We start from the raw sequence: 20,832 nt of genomic DNA on the forward strand, positions 1-20,832 counted from the left end.
CACAAATACTCCATGTCCGATGTAATCCAATTAATAATGAGTGTCCCACGATGATGTCCCCTGTAGAACAGTGACATCGGGTGCCTACGCAGACACGCACACACAGAGACACACACAGACCCATACACAAACACGCACAAAGTCTACTGCCACACTCCGCCCACACACTCTTCCTCCTCCTTAAGTGCAGTGTTTCTCGCACCCACATCCGCAGCAAATCCGCAATCTTTTTACACCTGCGGTTTTGCTGCGGAGGTGCCTGACTCAATGGAAGTCAATGGGTGCAGAAAAGATGCAGATCCGCAAAAAGAATTGACATGCTGCGGAAAATAAAACGCTGCAAATTCGCATGTTTTTTTCCACAACATGTGCACAACAAATCTCAATTTCCCATAGATTAACATTGGTGGTGCACTACACTGCAGGTTTGATGCAATTCCGCGTGTCCAAAAACGTTCCGGAAACGCATCAAAATACGCAATGCATCAAAATACGCAATGTGTGAACACAGCCTAATAATGGTGATCGCAGACCCGAATCATGACCCTGGAGAAATTCAGACTCAGTTGGTGCTGTACCCTTATTCCTCAGCTCCATTAAAAAGTGGTGCTGTGGTTTAAGTACCCTTAACTGCCGCTGTTAAAAGGCATATCAGCGGTCATTAAGGGGTTAATATACAAATTGTCTCTTCAGAGAGAAAGATGACTTGAATTCTATAGCACCACCTGTTGGTAGCAGTGATCTTACAAGTCACAATCAACCCTTTAACGAGTTTTGCAATTTGACTTATGATAAAAACCAAATCAGAATCTCAGTTTGCAGACACGGTGTTTTGGGCAACCGGCCCTCGTCAGTGCAAAGTATGAGAACTGATTTGGCTAGGTGAGAGGCTCTGGACTGAGGTCTAAGGGGTAAGGTTTCTCCTTGTGGAAAGTGACATATCAGCTATGGCTTGTCAAGGTAAAGAGACTTATTCGCCTGCAATGCTCCTCTGGGAAATGTAATCGCTTAGTGACAGAGCCAATTTGGTACTTAGTGACCAAACCAATTTTTACAATTCTGACCACTGTCACTTTATGAGGTTATAGCTCTAGAATGCTTCAACGGATCCCACTGATTCTGAGAATGTTTTTTTGTGACATATTGTACTTCATGTTAGTGGTAACATTTCTTCGATATAACTTGCATTTATTTATGAAAAAATGGAAATTTGGCAAAAATTTTGAACATTTTGCAATTTTCAAACTTTTAATTTTTGTGCCCTTAAATCAGAGCGTGGTTTCACACAAAATGGTTAATAAATAACATTTCCCACATGTCTACTTTACATCAGCACAATTTTGGAAACAAAATTTCCTTTGTTAGGAAGTTATAAGGGTTAAAATTTGACCAGCAATTTCTTATTTTTCCAACAAAATTAACAAAACCATTTTTTTAAGGGACCACCTCACATTTGAAGTTAGTTTGGGGGGGGGGGGGTCAATATAACAGAAAATACCGAAAAGTGACACCATTCTAAAAACTGCACCCCTCAAGGTGTGCAAAACCACATTCAAGAAGTTTATTAACCCTTCAGGTGCTTCACGAAAACTAAAGCAACGTGGCAAAAAAAACTGAACATTTTACTTTTTTCACAAAAAATTTACTATGGATCCAATTTTTTTTATTTTCACAAGGGTATAAAGATAAAATGGACCACAAAATTTGTTATGCAACTTCTCCTGAGTACGACAATACCTCATGTGGGGAAAAGCCACTGTTTGGGTGCATGGCAGGGCTCTGAAGGGAGGGAGTACCATTTGATTTTTTGAGCACAAAATTGGCTGGAATTAATGGTGGTGCCATGTCGCATTTGGAGACCCCCTGATGTACCTAAACAGTTGAAAACCCCAATTCTAATGCCAACCCTAACCCCAACACACCTCTAACCCTAATCTCAACCCTAACCATAACCCTAACCACAAACCGAACCCTAACTTTAGCCCCAACGCTACCCCTAACTTTAGCCCCAATGCTAACCCTAACTTTAGCCCCAACCCTAACCCTGGCTTCAACCCTAACCCTAGCCCCAACCCTAACCCTAACTTTAACCTCAAACCTAACCCTAACTTTAGCCCCAACCCTAACCCTAAATTAAGCCTCAACCCTAACCCTAACTTTAGCCCCAACCCTAACTCTAATGTTTGCCCCAACACTAACCCTAACTTTAGCCCAACTCACTTTAGTCCAAGTCTAACCCTAATGGGAAAATGGAAATAAATACATTATTTTTATTTTATTATTTTTACCTTAATAAGGGAGTGATAAAGGGGGGATTGATTTACTATTTTTTTTATTTTGATCACTCTGAGACCACGGAAAAATTCTGATTGGGGAACAGGGCAGAGAAGTATGCCTGTGCAAAAGGAGCCATGAAGCAAGCAGGAGGGCAGCGTCACAAGAAGATAGGAGGTGCCGGATCCGAACCTGCAACACCCATCTGACCAGACTTGCAGGTCGGATCAGGGGCTTATCTACAGCATTATATAATGCTGTAGATAAGCCCTGAAAGGCAATGGCCGCATCTTATAGTGGCCAAAACAGCTGACAGGTTCCCTTTAACGAGTCTTGCAATAGGACTTATGATAAAAACCAAATCAGAATCTCAATTTACAGACACGGTGTTTCTGGCTATTGGCCCTCGTCAGTGCAAAGTATGAGAACTGATTTGGTTAGGTGAGAGGTTCTGGACTGAGGTCTAAGAGGTAACCATTCTCCTTGTGGAGAGTGACATACCAGCTATGGCTTGACAAGGTAAGTTGGCATTTTGCTCTGCAATTGTAACCTGCCTTTGCGTCATCTTTATTATGTACGTTGCCTATCAGCGTCTTGCATAGTTTTTTTTATAAGTGCCTGCCTCAGGGTGTTTTCTGGTTTAGGATTAGGTGAATTGTTTCCTTTTTATTACTACTTAGTCATGTTGACAGATTGGTTTAACGCCAGATTTTTGACTGGCCTTCCCTTCACCCAGTGCAAAAATTCAGTTCTGCATTAATCACCCTGACTGAAGTAGGTTGTTGGGCTGGCTGGCATCTAGTAGATGGGGCACATGATCACCTGTTGTCCCATCAAAAAGGACACCCAAGGTTCATACCATGCCCCCTTACCCTATTAGATCCCTAACTTATGCTACTTACTTTTGAGATTGGCTTTAGTTGTAAAATAATCACAAGGAAAGACAAAGCTTAGCACATTTTGTACAAGTTTATTATCATCAGTATATAATCCTCCATTTATAGATAACTCAATGATTATTGGTGGAATATGTCTTCTTTATATACTCAGCCGATATCTGGAAGAATCAGGATTTAATGGATTTTAGTTGTTATCTTCTTTCAAAATCTAAAGAAAATGAGATACGTTGAAGAAGTAGTAACCTGCCAGCCATAGAGATTCTTACCTTTTTATTGTTTGCCCCAAGTTATTATTCTATTTGGACCTTTTTTTAATTCCATTTTATATGGGTGGAGTTTAGAAATTTTAGATTAACTCCTTTCTGCCATCGGATGTATAGTACGTCCAATGGCAGCATCCCCACTTTGATGTGGGCTCCGGCAGTGAGCCCACCTCAAAGCCGGGACATGTCAGCTGTTTTGAACATTTGACATGTGCCGGTAATAGCCGCGGGTAGAAACTCGATCCGCTTGCGGCTATTAAGTAGTTAAATGCCGCTGTCAAACTTTGACAGCGGCATTTAACAAGCTCTCCTGGCCATCCGGCCAGAAATGCGCTCATCGGTGACCCCTGTCATGTGATCGGGGGTCATTGGTTCGTCGTCATGACAACCAGAGGTTTCCTTGAGACTTCTAGGGTTGTTGATACCAGATTGCTGTGAGTGCCACTCTGTGGTCGGCGCTCATAGCAATGCAGTAAATCTGCTACATAGAGGCGATCTGAGTATCTCCTCTACAGTATGTAGCAGAGCCGATTAAGCTATGGCAGCTTCTAGCCTCCCATGTAGGCTATTGAAGCATGCCAAAAGTAAAAAAAAAAATATATTTTTAAAAATATGAAATAAAAAAACATAAAAGTTCAAATCACCCCCCCATTCGCCCAATTCAAAATAAAACAATAAAAAAAATCAAACATAGACATATTTGGTATCGCCGCGTTCAGAATCGCCCGATCTATCAATTAAAAAAAAGGATAAAACTGATCACTAAACGGTGTAGTGAGAAAAACAACCAAAACGCCATAATTACCTTTCTTTGATTGCCACGACATTGCATTAAAATGCAATAATGGGCGATCAAAAGATCGTATCTCCACAAAAATGGTGTAAATAAAAACATCAGCTTGGCATGCAAAAAATAAGCCCTCACCGACCCAAGATCACAAAAAATGGAGACGTTATGGGTCTCGTAAAATGGATAAAAAAGAACCTTGTTTGGGCACCATGTTTGGTGCCTATGAACTTAACTTGTAATGACCTGGAGAATCATAAAGGCAGGTCAGTTTTAGCATTTATTGAACCTAGCAAAAAAAGCCAAACAAAAAAAAAAGTGTGGGATTGCACTTTTTTTTTTTTTTTGCAATTTTCCCATTTTCTGTTACACAACATGGCAAAGCCAATGTTCCAGTTAGAAAGTACAACTCGTCCAGCAAAAAATAAGCCCTCACATGGCCATATTGATGGAAAAATAAAAAAGTTATGGCTCTCGGAAAGAAGGGGAGCGAAAAAAGAAAACGCAAAATCTGAAAAAGCTCCGGTCATTAAGGGGTTAATCAATTGTGAGTTTTTAAAAAGTTGCTAAATTTTTCCCAATTTCACTCTAGTCTCTTTCTACTGTACTTTTGAGTACGGCAGAATTTTGGCACAAATTTTGATATTTTTGGATTCAAATTACGATTTTGGTGCCAAACAATGCAAAACCTGTTCAAAACAGGCCAAAAGTTTTTTTTTTTTGCTACAAATTCTTGAATTGCCTGTGCCATGTTGATGAATTTGGCTTCAAAAATCGAAACTAACATTACTAGACAAAAATAGTGAGCAATTAAATAGTGCCAACCACAAATTCCCCCCAAAAGCTGGCCAAAATATCCTTGGTGTCAGTTTAAAACTAGCTACAATTTTTGCTGGGAACCCATCAGCATGCATTTTATACAGTTTTCAGGGTGTTGTCCAGCTTTTAATAGTAAAGCACTTTCTTTAGGATAGGTCGTCAATATCAGATTGGCTTGGGTCCGTCACCGGGCATCCCAATTGATAATCTCTTTTCAGCTCTGGCAGTAGCCAAATGTGGACAGCAAACCGAGCGGGAACCACATGGCTCCGTTCATTGCGTAGAGATCATTATTGAGCACTGTAGCTCAGTTCCTATTGATTAACATAGCTTGACCTGCAGGTCTCATCAGCGGCCACTACCCAGTAAATGGAGCTGAGCTGTTTACTGTTTAATTCTGGCTACTGCCGAAGCTGTAAACAGCTGATTGGTTGAGGATACCCAGTGTCCGATCTGATCCAAAGGATTGGTCATCAATATCACTATACAGGACAACAACTTTAAATGACCTGTTAGGCCTTGGGATTCACGTCTGCTGTCACTCTATGTGCACTGCGCATTTTAAAGATTCTTCTGTGCCGGCACCAGAAACGATGGACGAGTGACCACAAGTATGTGATTTGCATATGTATCGCCATAGAAGTATTGTGCAAGGCCGGACACGTCTAGTCAGAATGTAGCCAGTATTCCCATGACCGCCAGCCCCAGCCATGGCACTGAAGAATCCTCACAGCACGCGGTGCGCTCTGTAATGCTTCACAAGTCTACTGTCACATAGAGTGACTGCAGACCTGCACCCAAACGCGCTGGACAACCAATTTAATATTTATTAAAAATGTAACTGTTTACATGATGAACATTTTTTATGAACTTTTTTCTAATCATTTTTTGGTCATTGTTAGCACATTTCCCTAAAGAATAATCACAGCACTTGTTATTTAAAGTAACTTTTTACGGTGATTAAGACGTTATTGTCACAAGAAACAGATTTCTCACCAAATACAGGGCGAGCTGTATTCCGCAGTGGCGTATTCATCTGAAAGACAAATGTAGGTTGGATTAATTGTTGTGGTTCGAAACAATCATCTCAGTTTAGAAGAATTCCAAGACTATTTGTTTTGAGACGATCAACCAAAATTTAATTGAAGTTTGAATTTTTTTTAAGGGGTGGTCCCTACGAAGATGGCCTGTATGCTGAATATATGGTGAAAGTCACAAGGCATCTGCTCTGGATGAGAGGTGGCCTTTTCACTGTACGTGTGTAGGTGAAGTCGTATTCATGGCTTAAAATGGTAGTCCAGCTTTGAGAAAATATCCTTAAAGAGTGTCCGTCATTTTATTTTATATATTGTAAATCAAGAGCACATGTGAAGACGGTAATATATTTTATCAGACAATTCTGCTTCTTTCTCATCCTGGACATCTTCAGATTGAGGCTAGTCAAAAAATGAAATAATAAAATGCTAGCTATGTGCAGTCACCACTGGGGGACGGTAACGTCATGTGGCTCTGACCATCAGTATTAAAGGGAACCTGTTACCATCTAATCTGCAGGCATCATGTTATAGAGCACGGAGAGAGGAGTAGATTGAGGTATAATTTGTGGAAAAATGTTTCAGTATTACTTTTAATAATTTAATCCTCTGCGCTTTTTGTGATTTTCGGTTCTATCCTACTGACTGACAGCTTTCTTTGTATAAGAGTGCACACGGAGAGAGCTGTCAGTCACTTGTAGGACCGCCCACTTGAACAAGAATCCCAGAAAGAATAAATAACAGGTTAGGCTGCAGTCACACTGGTGAATGTTCTCTCGTGTGACAGAATTGGGGCCGAATAAGCCAGAGTTTGAGCCGAGAGTCAGGGCTCTGTATTCAGATCCTCTCGCACGAGAGAATTGCAGCACAGCTGCGAATGAGACGGAGAAATTAATTTTTCCATCTCCTCCATTGCCAACGTGCGCTCTAATTGGACTTCACTCAGATGACATCCAAGTGCAGTCTTATGTTTCGCACGCACCCATAATCTTGTATGGGAGAGTGCAATCCGATTACCGGATGCACTCGCAGCATACTGCTCTTGTTATCTCATGCCGAATCGGCATGAGAAATAATCGCTGATCTGAGCTGCTCTATAGAATAATACTGGGCCCAGTGCTATGCGAGGTTGCACTCCACAGTGTTATGCGCTCTTGTGAGCGAGTCCTTATACTGAATGTTTTCTCAGAAAACTATATTAGCCCTGTCATTTACGTGCAAACCACCCTTGGGGGTAAAGGGGTTAAAGGGAACCTGGGACCATGAATATATGGTCCAATCTGCAGGCCCCATGTTATAGAGCAGGGGCAGCTGAGTACATTGATATATAGAATTTATGATGCAGATTGGACAGTATTTTCATGGTCACAGGTTCCCTTTAACCCCTTTACCCCCAAGGGTGGTTTGCACGTTAATGACCAGGCCAATTTTTTACAATTCTGACCACTGTCCCCAGGTAATAACTCTGGAATGCTTAAATGGATTTTGGCAATTCTGAGGTTGTTTTTTTGTGATATATTGTACTTCACATTAGTGGTAAAATTTATTCGATATATAAGGTGCGTTTGTGTATAAAACAGAAATTTGGCGAAAATTTGGAAAATTTAGCAATTTTCAAACTTTTAATTTTTATGCCCAATTTTGTAACCAAAATGTTTTTTGTTAGGAAGTTATTAGCGTTAAAAATTGACCAGCGATTTCTTATTTTTACAACAAAATTTACAAAACCATTTTTTTAGGGACCCCCTCACATTTGAAGTCACTTTGAGGTGTCTATATGGCAGAAAATACACAAAAGTGACACCATTCTAAAAACTGTACCCCTCAAGATGATCAAAACCACATTCAAAAAGTTTATTGACCCTTCAGGTGTTTCACAGGAATTAATTGAATGTGAAAGGAAAAAATGAACATTTAAATTTTTTCCACTAAAATTTAACTTTAGACTAATTTTTTTTTTATTTCACAAGGGTATCATTAAAAAATTAACCCCAAAATTTTATAATGCAATTTCTCATGAACATGCCAATACCCAATATATGGGGAAAAACACTGTTTAGGCACATGGCAGAGCTCAGAAGAGAAGGAGCGCCATTTGACATTTTCAATGCAAAATTGTCTGGAATTGAGATTGGACACCATGTTATGTTTGGAGAGCCCCTGATGTGCCTAAACAGTGGAAACCACCACAAGTGACCCCATTTTGGAAACTAGAGAAACTAGATCTCCCAAGGAACTTCTCTAGATGTGTGGTGAACCCCCCAAGTGTTTCACTAAAATCATTAAAAAAATCATATTTTTTCCACAAAAATGATCTTTTAGTCCCCAATTTTTTATTTTCCCAAGGATATTATGAGAAATTGGACCCCAAAAGTTGTCCAATTTTTCCTGAGTACGCTGAGACCTCATATGTGGGAGAGAACTATTGTTTGGGCACACGTCGGGGCTTGGAAGGGAAGTAGTGAGGTTTTGGAATGCAGACTTTGATGGAATGGTCTGTGGGCGTCAAGTCGCGTTTGGAGAGCCCCTGATGTGCCTAAACAGTGGAAATGCCTCACAAGTGACCCCATTTTGGAAACTAAAGCCCCCAAGGAACTTATCTAGATGTGCCTAAACAGTGGCAGTGGCCAACAAATACCCTCTTTTTGGAACTAATCTACTATTTCCTGGTATGTTAATTTTATAATGTAGTGGAATACGTGAGTTGTGTAGTGTTTTTCAGGTTGTCATACGTCAGTTGTGTAATGTTCATCAGATTGTCATATGTCAGATGTGTAAGTCAGAATTTAGTAGTACATGGAGGTGTAGTCTGAAGCAATCTTTCACACACAGGCCTGGTTTCTCAGGGCAGATGTTACCATTGATAGATGGAGTCCTTGTGTATTCCCCTTTGGTAACACACTCAGCACCTCTTTTGCGTCCTTTCTTTTTTCCCCCTTTGAGGGACCACCCCCAGGAAATGATGGCCTGGTATGATACAAGCACCTTCAGTTCCAGAAGTGCTGGGGCTTGCTCCTTCCTGATTTCCAAAGATTAACGTCTTGATCACTACCTCCTGGAACTGAAGGTACAACGTAGCGGTCTGGCCTGCACATCGTGACAGCAGGAAAGCATTGCAGTTTGTATGATGTGCACGGCCAGCTTTTTGTACCACACCTTGGCCTTTCTTAAAGCACTGTACGGCTGAAGGACTTGATCAGAGAGATCAATGCCCCCCATGTTTTGTTGTACCCCAGTACACAGTCCGGTTTGCAGACCTGTGCAGAGGTACTTTGTACAGTGCTGAGGGTTTTGCCATCACCATGTATGGTGGTCAAGAAAAAGACATCGCTCTTGTCCTGGTACTTGACCACCAGCATGTTGTCGCTACATTGGGCTTTGCCGTCACCCCTTCTGAGCATCTGCACAATTAGCGTTTTTGGGAGGCCTCTCTGATTTTTGCAGACAGTACCGCAGGCTGCTGTACCTCACACAGAGAGGGACTTAAAGAGTGGATGCTGATATAAAAGTTATCCACATAGAGGTAATAACCTTTATCCAGCAGTGGGTTCTCCAAATCCCACACAATTTTCTCACTCGCTTCCAGGACAGGGGGACATTCAGGGGGTTCAATCTGGGTGTGGGTGTACCCTGAGGTATGCTCACACAGCTTATAGAGTTTAATACCGTACCCGGCCCTCTTACTGGGCAGGTACTGATGGAATTTGAGCCTCCACTTGAAATGAATTAAGGACTCATCCATGCAGATGTCCGTTTGGGGCACGTACACTTCACCAAACTTTTTGTTGAAGTTCTTTGATGACGGGCTGAACTTTGAACAAAGTTGGGGTCATCTCGGGGGGGGGGGGGGGCATTGTGCATTATCGGTATAATGCAGGAATTTGTAGACGGCCTCAAAACATGTCCAGGCCATGACCATTTGGAGCACTGTCGTGTTGTTTAAAACATCAACACTACAATATTGCCAAAGTTCTGGCTTCTTCAGGATCCCCATGTGAAAGTTAAGGCCCCAAAACTGCATAATTTCAACTGTGACTACAGGAGACTAGTTAGAAAATGATGAACTGGGGTTTTGTGCCAAAAATTGTTGAGCATACAAATTAGTTTGACCCACCATGAGGTTAACAAAATCCTCAGAGAAAAAGACTTTGAAAAAGTCTAGTTCTCTGAGGCCAGTGGTGTCAAACTTAATTCCTGATTATGCCACAAAATCAGAAATCAGTGGATTATAATTTTTGGGGGCGAGGTCCATATGGATCCATAATGGGGAGTGCTGGTTCATCTTCTGGAATGGAGGACGCTGCTTCACCATCTGTCCTTGGACGTCTGTGTGGTAGTTCAGCAGAACCTGAGGAGGAAGACTAGGAGGAGGAAGAGGAAGAGGACAAGGACAAGGAGGATGAATCTGAAAAATAAAGAAATGTGGAATCCACTCCCTCACTATAAGGCCGGTGTCACACTAGAGAATAATACGGACGAGTGAGAGGCGTTAAAAACATGCATTGCACACGGACCAATGATTCTCTGTGGGGCAGCTCCCATCAGCCATGTTTTTGTCGCGTATTTTATACGGTCCGTGCCAATCGCAGCATGCTGCGATTGTCAGCGTATTACGACCGTAGTACGCCAATGCAAGTCTATGGGTGCGCGAAAAAAAACACATTACACACGGATCACACGTGTGACTTGCGAGAAATATGCCAGACTTCTCCTGGTGACAGGAAATGGGCCAATCCATCATCAGGAAGCTTAGACATGCAAATTAGCGCAAAACGCGCTCCACACATCCAGGAAGTATGCCTCCACGGAGTAAAGCAGCATGTCGAGCCACATTAATGTTGAGCTCTTAATTGTGTTGGTCCAGGAAGGGCCCGAACTTTGGGACCAACGGGATGCCCATTATTCTGACGGGGCCCGCAAGGAGGCGGCATAGAGGCGCATCTGTGTGCACATGTTTCCAGACTTTGCCCAACGACCATGTGAGAAGCAACAACAAATTCATAAGTAATTGCCTTTTTTAACAATCAGCTTAAAAGCCAGAAGTGAGCTTTTTGAAAAGTAGCCCCTACAATCCTATACTGTGTATGTAGGTATCCCTGTTTGCTAACGAAAAATTTAGCTCAAAACCACCCCCTACTAGGCCACATGACTATGTGAAATGTTAGTAATATTGCTTGGCACATTTCACAAAGGTTAAAGTCCTTTTTCCCTTCACATTGCTGTTGAGGATGTGATGAGACGCTGGCGCAGCATCCGCGACCAGTACCGGCGGAAAAGACAGCAGAGGGCCAGGAGTGGGGCAGCAGCACCGACCAAGTGGAAATACATATATTTTGACCGCTTGTCATTTTTGACACCCAGTATGGATCTTAGACCGTAAGTACAGACATCACACCACATGACACATATGCTTTTTAGGGTCAGAGCTACATTTTTTTTATACATTTCCTAACAGAACTCAGTCCAACCTCACAGAGAGGGAGACAGGGTCAGATACTGAGCCCATTATAGACCCGGACGGGGGATGTGAAGAGGTGGCTGGCCCATGTTCTGACCCGAGCTTTTGCAGCCCCCAAGCTCCACCAGCACCAGGACCAGCATCAGGTTCTGGACCTGGTCCAGAACCAGCAGAGCCACCAGCCGCCAGCAAGACCCCAACAACAACAGCAGCCCTATTGGCCATCTTGAGGGTTCCCCCCAGCCTGCAGCCGTAGGCCGCTGTGGGAGACGGAGAAGAGACAACACTGCCTCTGATACCCGGAGGCATGTAGACACAGGTGTCCTAAATTACCTGTCCAGGGCTGCCCAGGATGAGGGTGAAGAGGCATATTCCCGAAACCTGGCCCGGTACCTCCGTCCCCTACCCCGTGAGGTGAGACTACGTGTGCGAGGATCCATTCAGATCCTAATTGATGCATGCACACACCCCAATGACCCATATGAGTTGTTTGAGTATCTTGAGAGGTGGCAGCTCTCAACCTGTAACCGTCTCCGCCTTGTCCGACAACCAGCTGTGCATGCTCAATTAGGATCTGAGTGTCCGCCTGCACGTGTGCCTATAGCTCCACCCATTCCCCCCCCCAAACCAACCTTGGCAACAACATGGCCAAATGGCAGCCTATAACCAACCTGCCCAATATGGCCAATTGCACAGACCTGGTGTTGGAGGCTGGCCCCAACCTGGGTTTGGACGACATGGTCATATTGGGGGGTACGATGGATGTGGCTACAATCAGCCACAGGATTTTAATCACCAGTATCCTTATGGTCTCTTTGGTGCGCAGCTACATGACCATGGCCACATATTCCCACAGGGCCAAGAACAACCATCCCAACAGGGTGATGGTCAAGCTGGCCACCCCAACCCCCAACAAAGAGATGAAGGCCTCCCGCCATCACCTCCGCCAAGCTACCAGCAGTTATAAAAACAAAAAGTTGTTTATGTTTTAGTGTTAGAAAATTATTATTTATTTTTCCCTATTTGGGTGTCCAAATATTATAATGCTCTATACAGAAAAGGCTAAATGGCCAGGGCAATATCTGCCATATGACCAAAATATGGTAAACAACTAAGTTATTTTTTGCATTTATAAAAAATTTGAAAATGCAACTATGGCCTTCTTCTTGAATTATTTTAGGCATTCTAATAAGTAAGTCAATTTTAACCCATGCGTATAAACTGAACACACAAATCATAGAACACAAAAAAAATACATTTATATACACACACATAAGAATATCACAACATAGATACAGCCTGATCTTGCCAGGTAGTAGCACCATGAGGTGAACCAAAATACTGGGTGAACACATCATGTACTTTAACTACCAAAAAGAGCAAATGAAGGAGCAAGATCAAAATTATATTAAAAATACAAAATGTATTATATATTATTTTTAAAAAAAACACAACATATAGCATCACAATAATAAGAGTGCCAAGAAATAAGGACAAAAAAGGTACAAAGAAGCCTGCAGGTACAGCCAACGCTAGAATATAAATTAATATAGAATATGTACTATATAATATACAAAGCATTTATATTCCAATGTACTGTATAGCTATATGTATTAATAGGAGGGCACAAAAATCATCAAATAGCAATCAATGAGGTGTTTCAAGGCAGGCAGCACCCCTCCTTACATCATGACGGCAGGTAATTTACCTATATACTTTATAGGCGTCTGATGGCATATTAGTGAGGGACAATTTGGATGCAGTTATCCAGCTATGGTGGAGCTCAGTTGGATACTTTTTGCACATATTCTTATTTATTTATTTATATACTGAGTGGCCACACACATTGATTGCTATTTGATGATTTTTGTGCCCTCCTATTAATACATCTAGCTATACATTGGAATATAAATGCTTTGTATATTATAGTACATATTCTATATTAATTTATATTCTAGCGTTGGGGGCTGTACCTGCAGGCTTCTTTGTACCTTTTTTGTCCTTATTTCTTTGCACTCTTATTATTGTGATGCTATATGTTGTGGTTTTTAAAAATAATAAAAATATATAATACATTTTGTATTTCTAATATCATTTTGCTCTTGCTCCTTCATTTGCTCTTTTTGGTAGTTATACTGTTTGAAGGGATCATATAGATTGTTTAGGAGGATTTTCTTTCTTACGTCATGTACTTTGAGTCCTGAGAAAGGACGCCGTAAAGGGAGCACATGTGGCCTAGGCCTATCCCCATTGTCCTCCACACCTTCAGTCACATCAGATGAGGAGCAATCATGCAGTTTAGTGAAGTTATGGAGGATCACACAAGCTTTGATGACCTCATTGACGTTGGCTTCACTCAGCTTAATGGCAGACTGGAGGACACGCCATTTGGCACAAAGAATGCCGAAGGCGCACTCCACCAGTCTTCGGGCACGTGAAAGGCGCAAATTATAAATCCTGCGCCGGTGGTCAAGGTTTCTGCGCAGGTATGGCATGCCTGGTCAATTGGAATGCTTCATCCCCCACTAGGACATAAGGCACCACTTCTTGATTTGAGCCTGGCAGCTGAAGTGGTGGAGGTAGGTCCAACTGGTTATTGCGCAGCCGCCGACCCATAATGGAAGAACTGAAGACTCTAGAGTCTCCAGTTCTTCCATAAGCCCCAATGTCTACAATTATAAACCTGTAGTTACTGTCAACCAGAGCCAACAAAACTACAGAAAAATATTGTTTATAATTATAGAATTGGGACCCTGAGTTCGGCAGCTTACGCACACGGATGTGCTTCCCATCCAAGGCTTCAATACAATTGGGGAATTAGCAGTGCAACTCAAATCCCCTGGCAATCCTCCCATCTTGGGCTCTGGCATGACCAGATGATGAAGTCTGGACCAAATTTCAGAACATGTAGCAGGAACGGTACCAGATATTGTCGATCGCCCAATCAAAAACTCAATATGAAGTGCGGCATAAGAAAGGCCAGTTGTGATGAACCTACAATTAAACAAATGTCGAAAATATATACATTAATACATGCTAAAGGATGCACACATTACATATAGATCACCAGAACAGTGTGTAAGTCAGAATCTAGGCGAAGAATACATATACACATGTACCACGGCTATGTAATGTGGAATAACACATCAAAGTCTTCTAACTTTTAGAGCATATATTTTGTACCAATTCATAATGTTACTAGGTCAAAAAGGTGTTACTGAGTAAACAAATTCTTTTAGAAAAGAGTCATCTACATACATTCTGTAGCTGAAGAATACATACCGTAACGTAAGGAGAAGCCGCTCCTCCGCAGAGATACATTTGCACATCCGGGTGTCCTGGAAGGTGATCCCTGGGCACACTGTCTCCAACAAACCATCAAAGGTAGAAACGGTCATCCGACAATAGAGGAAAAACTTGTCGGGATGTGTCCTCAGAGCTGCACAAAGCCTGTGAAAATGGCCTTTAATGAGGTGTTATCTCAAATGTGGATGCACCCACATTTGTCTCCTCCTCCTCGGATCCACAAAACCCAGTTGAACAGAACACGGTCCGTTGGGGTGAACTGAAGTGTGTCTGACATGTTTGCTAACAACCACCAAGACACCAACACAAGCACTGCACTAAAATGGGCAGATTGGATGCTGCCACCTGAAGTTGAGGCAATAAATAGGGTTGGTGCTGATGATTTAAATTATGTGCAGGCCTAAAAACCGTTAAATGTCCATTTTGCAAGGTTGCGAGAAAAAAACGGTATGTGGATTACGTACGGATGCTTACATGAGAAAAATACGTGGCCACACCCTGACAACGGATGACATACGGAGCACTATTTAGGGACCATTTATGCGTATTACGGCCTTACAATACGGTCCGTATTTTTCTACGTTGTGTGTGACTCCAGCCTAAGTGTCGGAGGCAAGGAAAGCGTATGCCTCCTCCACTGAATAGCGCTTTTGGGATGAACGGGATGACATTTTTTTAATGTAGTTATTGTGTCAGTACTTTATTTAACTGTGTGTGTGTGTGTGTGTGAAAGTGATTGGTGTAAACTTATTTGTCTGAAAGAAAAAGCTAAAAGAAACAGAGCAGCAACCAGGGAGAAAAAAATTTCAGTGAAAAGAAAAGTGTAAAACAGCGGATACCAGCTCTGATGAGTGATCTGTGTCACTAATCAAAACTTGGCGGCTGCTGGATGTGCGCATGGGGGTGACGCAAGGGGGGTGAAAAAGAAAAGTGGAAAACAGCAGGCACAAGCTCTGATGAGTGAACTGCGTCACTAATCAAAGCTTGGCAGCTGCTGATGTGTGCACAGAGGAGGCGCAAGGGGGGGTTGAAAAAGAAAAGTGGAAAACAGCAGGCACGAGCTCTGATTAGTGAACTGCGTCAATAATCAAAGCTCGGTGGCTGCTGGATGTGCACTCGTGTTGTGAGTTCATTTTCCCCTTCACCATTGAGGTCTGATGAACTCCCTCTTCTGGTGAAGGAAGGTAGTGAGGCTGATTACCAAGCACCTGAGCAGAATGATGATGACTGGGTGACTGGTATTGCTGACTGGATATAAGGCAGCCGACGCCCTTCTGCCTTGTGGGTGATTTCTCTGAGGGATTCTTGGAGACCATGTCTGATTCCTGCTCCTCAAAAGCTAAGTTTTCTGCTCTGCTTTTTGCATTTGTGTTTTGGTTTTGTTTTGCATTGTTTTTCTGGATTTCTGCCATTCCCTGCTGGGGAGAGCTGAATTCCTTTTTGCTCTGTCTTCAGAAAATACGTGAGTACTGATATAGTCTTTTGAAACCTAGCGTCTTCAGGGCCTTTTTCCCTATCAGTCTGTTGGCTCTTGTTTTTGATAGGGTTTTGGCGGATTGCAGACAGCAGCTTTTCTATCCTGTCCTATTTAGTTAGCTTGGGCCCCATCATTTGCTCAGCCTATCTGTCTATCTGTGTGAGTGTTTTTTCATCTTGCTTCACCGTCATTATATGTTGGGGGCTGTCTATTGCTTTGGGGTCTGCTCTGGGGCAGTTTAGATTTCCCTTTCTGTCTTTAGGCTATTTAGTTCTCCGGCTGTGATCGAGGGGTCTAGGGCACCGTAGGAACCCCCCACGGCTACTCCTAGTTGTTGTTGATAGGTTCAGGGGTCTGCAATCCGATAACTGCCAATTTCTATTGTTTTTCTGGACTTAGCTAGTATTTCTGTTTTTGCCTCCTACGGTGACTCATTCATAACAGAATCACCCGCCATACCGCAGATCCTAGGGTACTCAATAGCAGGAAAGAATTGAAAAAAAAAAAAAAAAAAAGGTGAGTATATCCCTCGTCAGGGAGCTCCGCGCAGCAGGTTAAAATTGCCATCTCTTTGCTGCGTGGCGATCCCCAGGATTGGGCGTTTTCTTTGAAGCCAGATGATCCTATTCTGACTAATGTGAACACATTTTTTCAAACCTTGGGGTTGTTGTATGATGAACCTAATGCTATTGATCAGGCTGAAAAGACCCTGTTGGCATTGAGCCAGGGTCGAGATTCTGCAGAATTGTACTGTCAAAAATTCCGAAAGTGGGCGGTCCTTACTACCTGGAATGATAATGCCTTGGCAGCTCTCTTTCGGAAGGGTTTGTCAGAAGCCGTAAAAGATACTATGGTGGGATTTCCTGTTCCCTCTGGTCTTGACGATTCTATGTCATTAGCCATTCAGGTTGATCGGCGTTTACGTGAACGCAGGACTGCACGAGAGGTGTTGCCACCTGTTGAACAAGTGTCTGAACCTATGCAATGTGATAGAGTTTTGTCCAGGGAGCAACGTCAGGAGTTCAGAAGGCGTAATAAGCTGTGTTTTTTTTTGTGGAGATGCGTCGCATATTATTTCTGTCTGTCCTAAACGAGAGAAACGTTTTGCACACACGTTTTCTGTGGGTGGTGTTCAACCTAAGTTTCTTCTGGCAATTACTCTGATCTGCTCCCTGTCCACATTTTCCGCCAAGGCTTTTGTGGATTCGGGAGCAGCCCTGAACCTAATGGACTTGGATTTTGCTAAACGTTGTGGATTTCCAATGACACCTCTGCGGACGCCTATCCCTTTGAGGGGGATTGATGCTACTCCTTTGGCGAAAAATAAACCTCAGTTTTGGACCCAGGTGGTAATGCGGGTCACCCCAGACCATCAAGAAAATTGCAGATTTTTGGTGTTGCATAATTTGCATGATACCATTGTTCTGGGGTTTCCCTGGTTGCAAATTCATAATCCAGTTTTGGATTGGAAATCTGTGTCTGTGGTGAGTTGGGGTTGTCGGTGTGCCCTTAGTGAGGCTCCGGTTTTTTCCACCTCTCCTCAGTCGCATGATGTTCCTGACTATTTGGCGGACTTTTATGATGTATTTAGTGAGAATGAGTCTGCGTCTTTGCCTCCTCACAGGAGTTATGACTGTGCAATTGAACTGAGCCCGGGGTGTAAATTTCCCATGGGTCGGCTCTTCAATTTATCTGTACCCGAGCACGAGGCTATGCGATCCTATATTAAGGAGGCGTTGGAGAAGGGTCATATTAGACCATCCTCTTCACCCTTAGGTGCTGTTTTTTTTTTCGTGGCCAAAAAGGATGGTTCATTAAGGCCTTGTATTGATTATCGTGCCCTCAACAAAATTACTATTAAATATCAGTATCCGTTACCCCTGATTTCGGATCTATTCTCCAGAGTTAAAGGTGCTTGCTGGTTTACCAAGCTTGACCTCAGGGGGGCGTATAATCTTATCCGCATTAAGCATGGGGATGAATGGAAGACGGCGATTAATACTCCGGAGGGACATTTTGAGTACCTGGTGATGCCCCTTCTGTCTTCCAGTGCTTCATGAACGACATTTTCCGAGACTTTGTGGATAAATTTTTGATTATCTATCTGGATGATATTTTGATCTTCTCCAAGGATTGGGATTCTCATGTGGAACATATTCGGACTGTGTTCCGGATCTTGAGGGAGAATTCCCTGTATGTCAAAGGATTGAAATGCCTTTTTGGGGTACAGAGGATTTCATTTTTGGGATTTATTTTGCCTCCGTCAACCATTGAAATGGACCCGGCCAAGGTACAGGCCATTTATGATTGGGTTCAGCCCACTTCTTTGAAGGCCCTCCAGAAGTTTTTGGGTTTTGCTAATTTTTATCGGAAATTTATAGCAAAATTTTCTAGTATTGCCAAGCCATTGACTGATCTGACTAAGAAGGGTGCTGATGTGTTGAATTGGTCTCCGGAGGCTGTTTCTTCCTTTCAGGAGCTGAAGCGAAGATTCACTTCTGCCCTGGTTTTGCGGCAACCTGATGTCTCACTCCCGTTCCAGGTAGAGGTGGACGCTTCCGAGATTGGTGCAGGAGCTGTTTTGTCCCAAAAGGATCCTGTAATATCTAAAATGAATCCCTATGCTTTCTTTTCCCAAAAGTTCTCTCCATCTGAACGTAACTATGATGTGGGGAATCGGGAACTGTTAGCCATGAAATGGGCATTTGAGGAGTGGAGACATTGGTTGGAAGGAGCTAAACATCAAGTCGTGGTCCCCACTGACCACAAGAATTTGATTTACCTGGAGTCGGCCAAACGCTTGAACCCTAGACAGGCTAGGTGGGCCTTGTATTTTACAGGTTTTGATTTTGTGGTCTCTTTTCTTCCTGGCACTAAGAATGTCAAGGCAGATGCCCTCTCTAGGAGCTTCTTTGCTGATTCTCCTGTGGTGACCAAGCCTGCTACCATCTTAGGCGAAGGGGTAGTTCTTTCTGCCATCTCGCCCGATTTGAGACGTGCTCTGGAAGAGTTCCAGGAGGACAAACCTGAGCGTTGTCCCAGTGGAAAGTTGTATGTTCCTGACCAGTGGAAGAAGAGAGTGATGTCTGAAGTTCATTGCTCTGCATTGGCTGGTCATCCAGGTATTTTTGGTACTAGAGATCTGGTGAGTCGGTCTTTTTGGTGGCCCACCTTGTCTCGTGATGTCAGGAATTTTGTGCAGTCCTGTGGGACTTGCTCCCGGTCTAAATCTTGTTCTCGCTCTAGTGGGTTGTTGATGCCTTTGCCGGTCCCCAGGAGGCCATGGACCCATATTTCAATGGATTTCATCTCTGATATGCCTGTCTCTCAGAGAATGACTGTTATTTGGGTGATTTGTGATAGGTTCTCTAAGATGGTTCATCTTGTACCACTCCCTAAGTTGCCATCTTCCTCTGAGTTGGTGCCCCTGTTTTTGCAACAGGTGGTTCGCTTGCACGGGATTCCTGAGAACATTGTATCTGACAGAGGAGTTCAGTTTGTGTCTAGATTTTGGAGGAATTTCTGTTCCAAGCTGGGAATTCAGTTGTCCTTCTCCTCTGCTTTTCACCCTCAGACCAATGGGCAGACGGAGAGAACAAACCAGACCTTGGAGTCGTATTTGAGATGTTTTATTTCCGCTCATCAGGATGATTGGGTTTCATTTTTGCCCTTGGCCGAATTTGCTTTAAATAATAGAGCTAGTTCTGCCACTTTGATGTCACCTTTTTTTTGTAACTTTGGGTTTCATCCTCGATTTTCTTCAGGGCAGGTGGAGCCTTCTGCCTGCCCAGGTGTTGACACTGTGGTGGAGAGAATGCACCAGATCTGGGACCAAGTGTTGGATAAGTTATCTCTCTCCCAGGAAAAGGCCCAGCGGTTTTCCAACCGACATAGGACCATTGGTCCCCAGTTTAAGGTTGGTGATATGGTGTGGTTATCATCAAAAAATATCGCTATGAAGGTGGCTTCTCCTAAGTTTAAGCCTAGATTTATTGGACCTTACAAGATTTTGGAGATTATTAATCCGGTCTCTTTTCGTTTGGCTCTTCCTGTCACATTTAAAATCCATAATGTGTTTCATAAGTCCTTGTTGAAGAGGTTTGTTGAACCAGTTGTTCCTGGGGTGGCACCTCCGGACCCTGTATTGGTTGAAGGTAACATGGAATATGAGGTAGAGAAAATACTGGATTCCCGTCTGGCTAGACGGAGACTCCAGTATTTGGTTAAGTGGAAGGGTTATGGTCAGGAGGATAATTCCTGGGTCTCTGCCTCTGATATTCATGCCAAAAGATTGGTACGTGCCTTTCATCGGGCTCACCCTGATCGCCCTGGTGGCGTGGATGAGGGTTCGGTGACCCCTCCTCAAGGGGGAGGTACTGTTGTGAGTTCATTTTCCCCTTCACCAGTGAGGTCTAATGAACTCCCTCTTCTGGTGAAGGAAGGTAGTGAGGCTGATTACCAAGCACCTGAGCAGAATGATGATGACTGGGTGACTGGTATTGCTGACTGGAATAA

The 20,832-nt window shown here is 43.1% G+C and overlaps 1 protein-coding gene across 2 annotated transcripts in view; it reads right to left on the bottom strand.

Annotated features, from left to right (window-relative positions):
- Positions 1 to 3,224: 3,224 nt before the first annotated feature.
- LOC141049742 (alpha-2-macroglobulin-like protein 1) overlaps positions 3,225 to 20,832 on the bottom strand; it is a 215,348-nt gene continuing 197,740 nt past the window's right edge. Inside the window, exons 35-36 of one of the 2 annotated variants that reach the window (XM_073546464.1) lie at positions 6,039 to 6,078; positions 3,225 to 3,331 (exon numbers count right to left, since the gene is read on the bottom strand). In XM_073546464.1, coding sequence (XP_073402565.1) covers position 3,331; positions 6,039 to 6,078 — 41 coding nt within the window. In that variant the 3' untranslated portion in view covers positions 3,225 to 3,330. Of the gene's footprint in view, positions 3,382 to 6,038; positions 6,079 to 20,832 lie in introns of both variants that reach the window. The other variant, XM_073546465.1, reaches the window with a different exon arrangement.

Source organism: Dendrobates tinctorius, unplaced genomic scaffold (assembly GCF_039654945.1).
Source record: "Dendrobates tinctorius isolate UK_male_01 unplaced genomic scaffold, ASM3965494v1 ptg000147l, whole genome shotgun sequence".
Taxonomy (NCBI): Eukaryota; Metazoa; Chordata; class Amphibia; order Anura; family Dendrobatidae; genus Dendrobates; species Dendrobates tinctorius.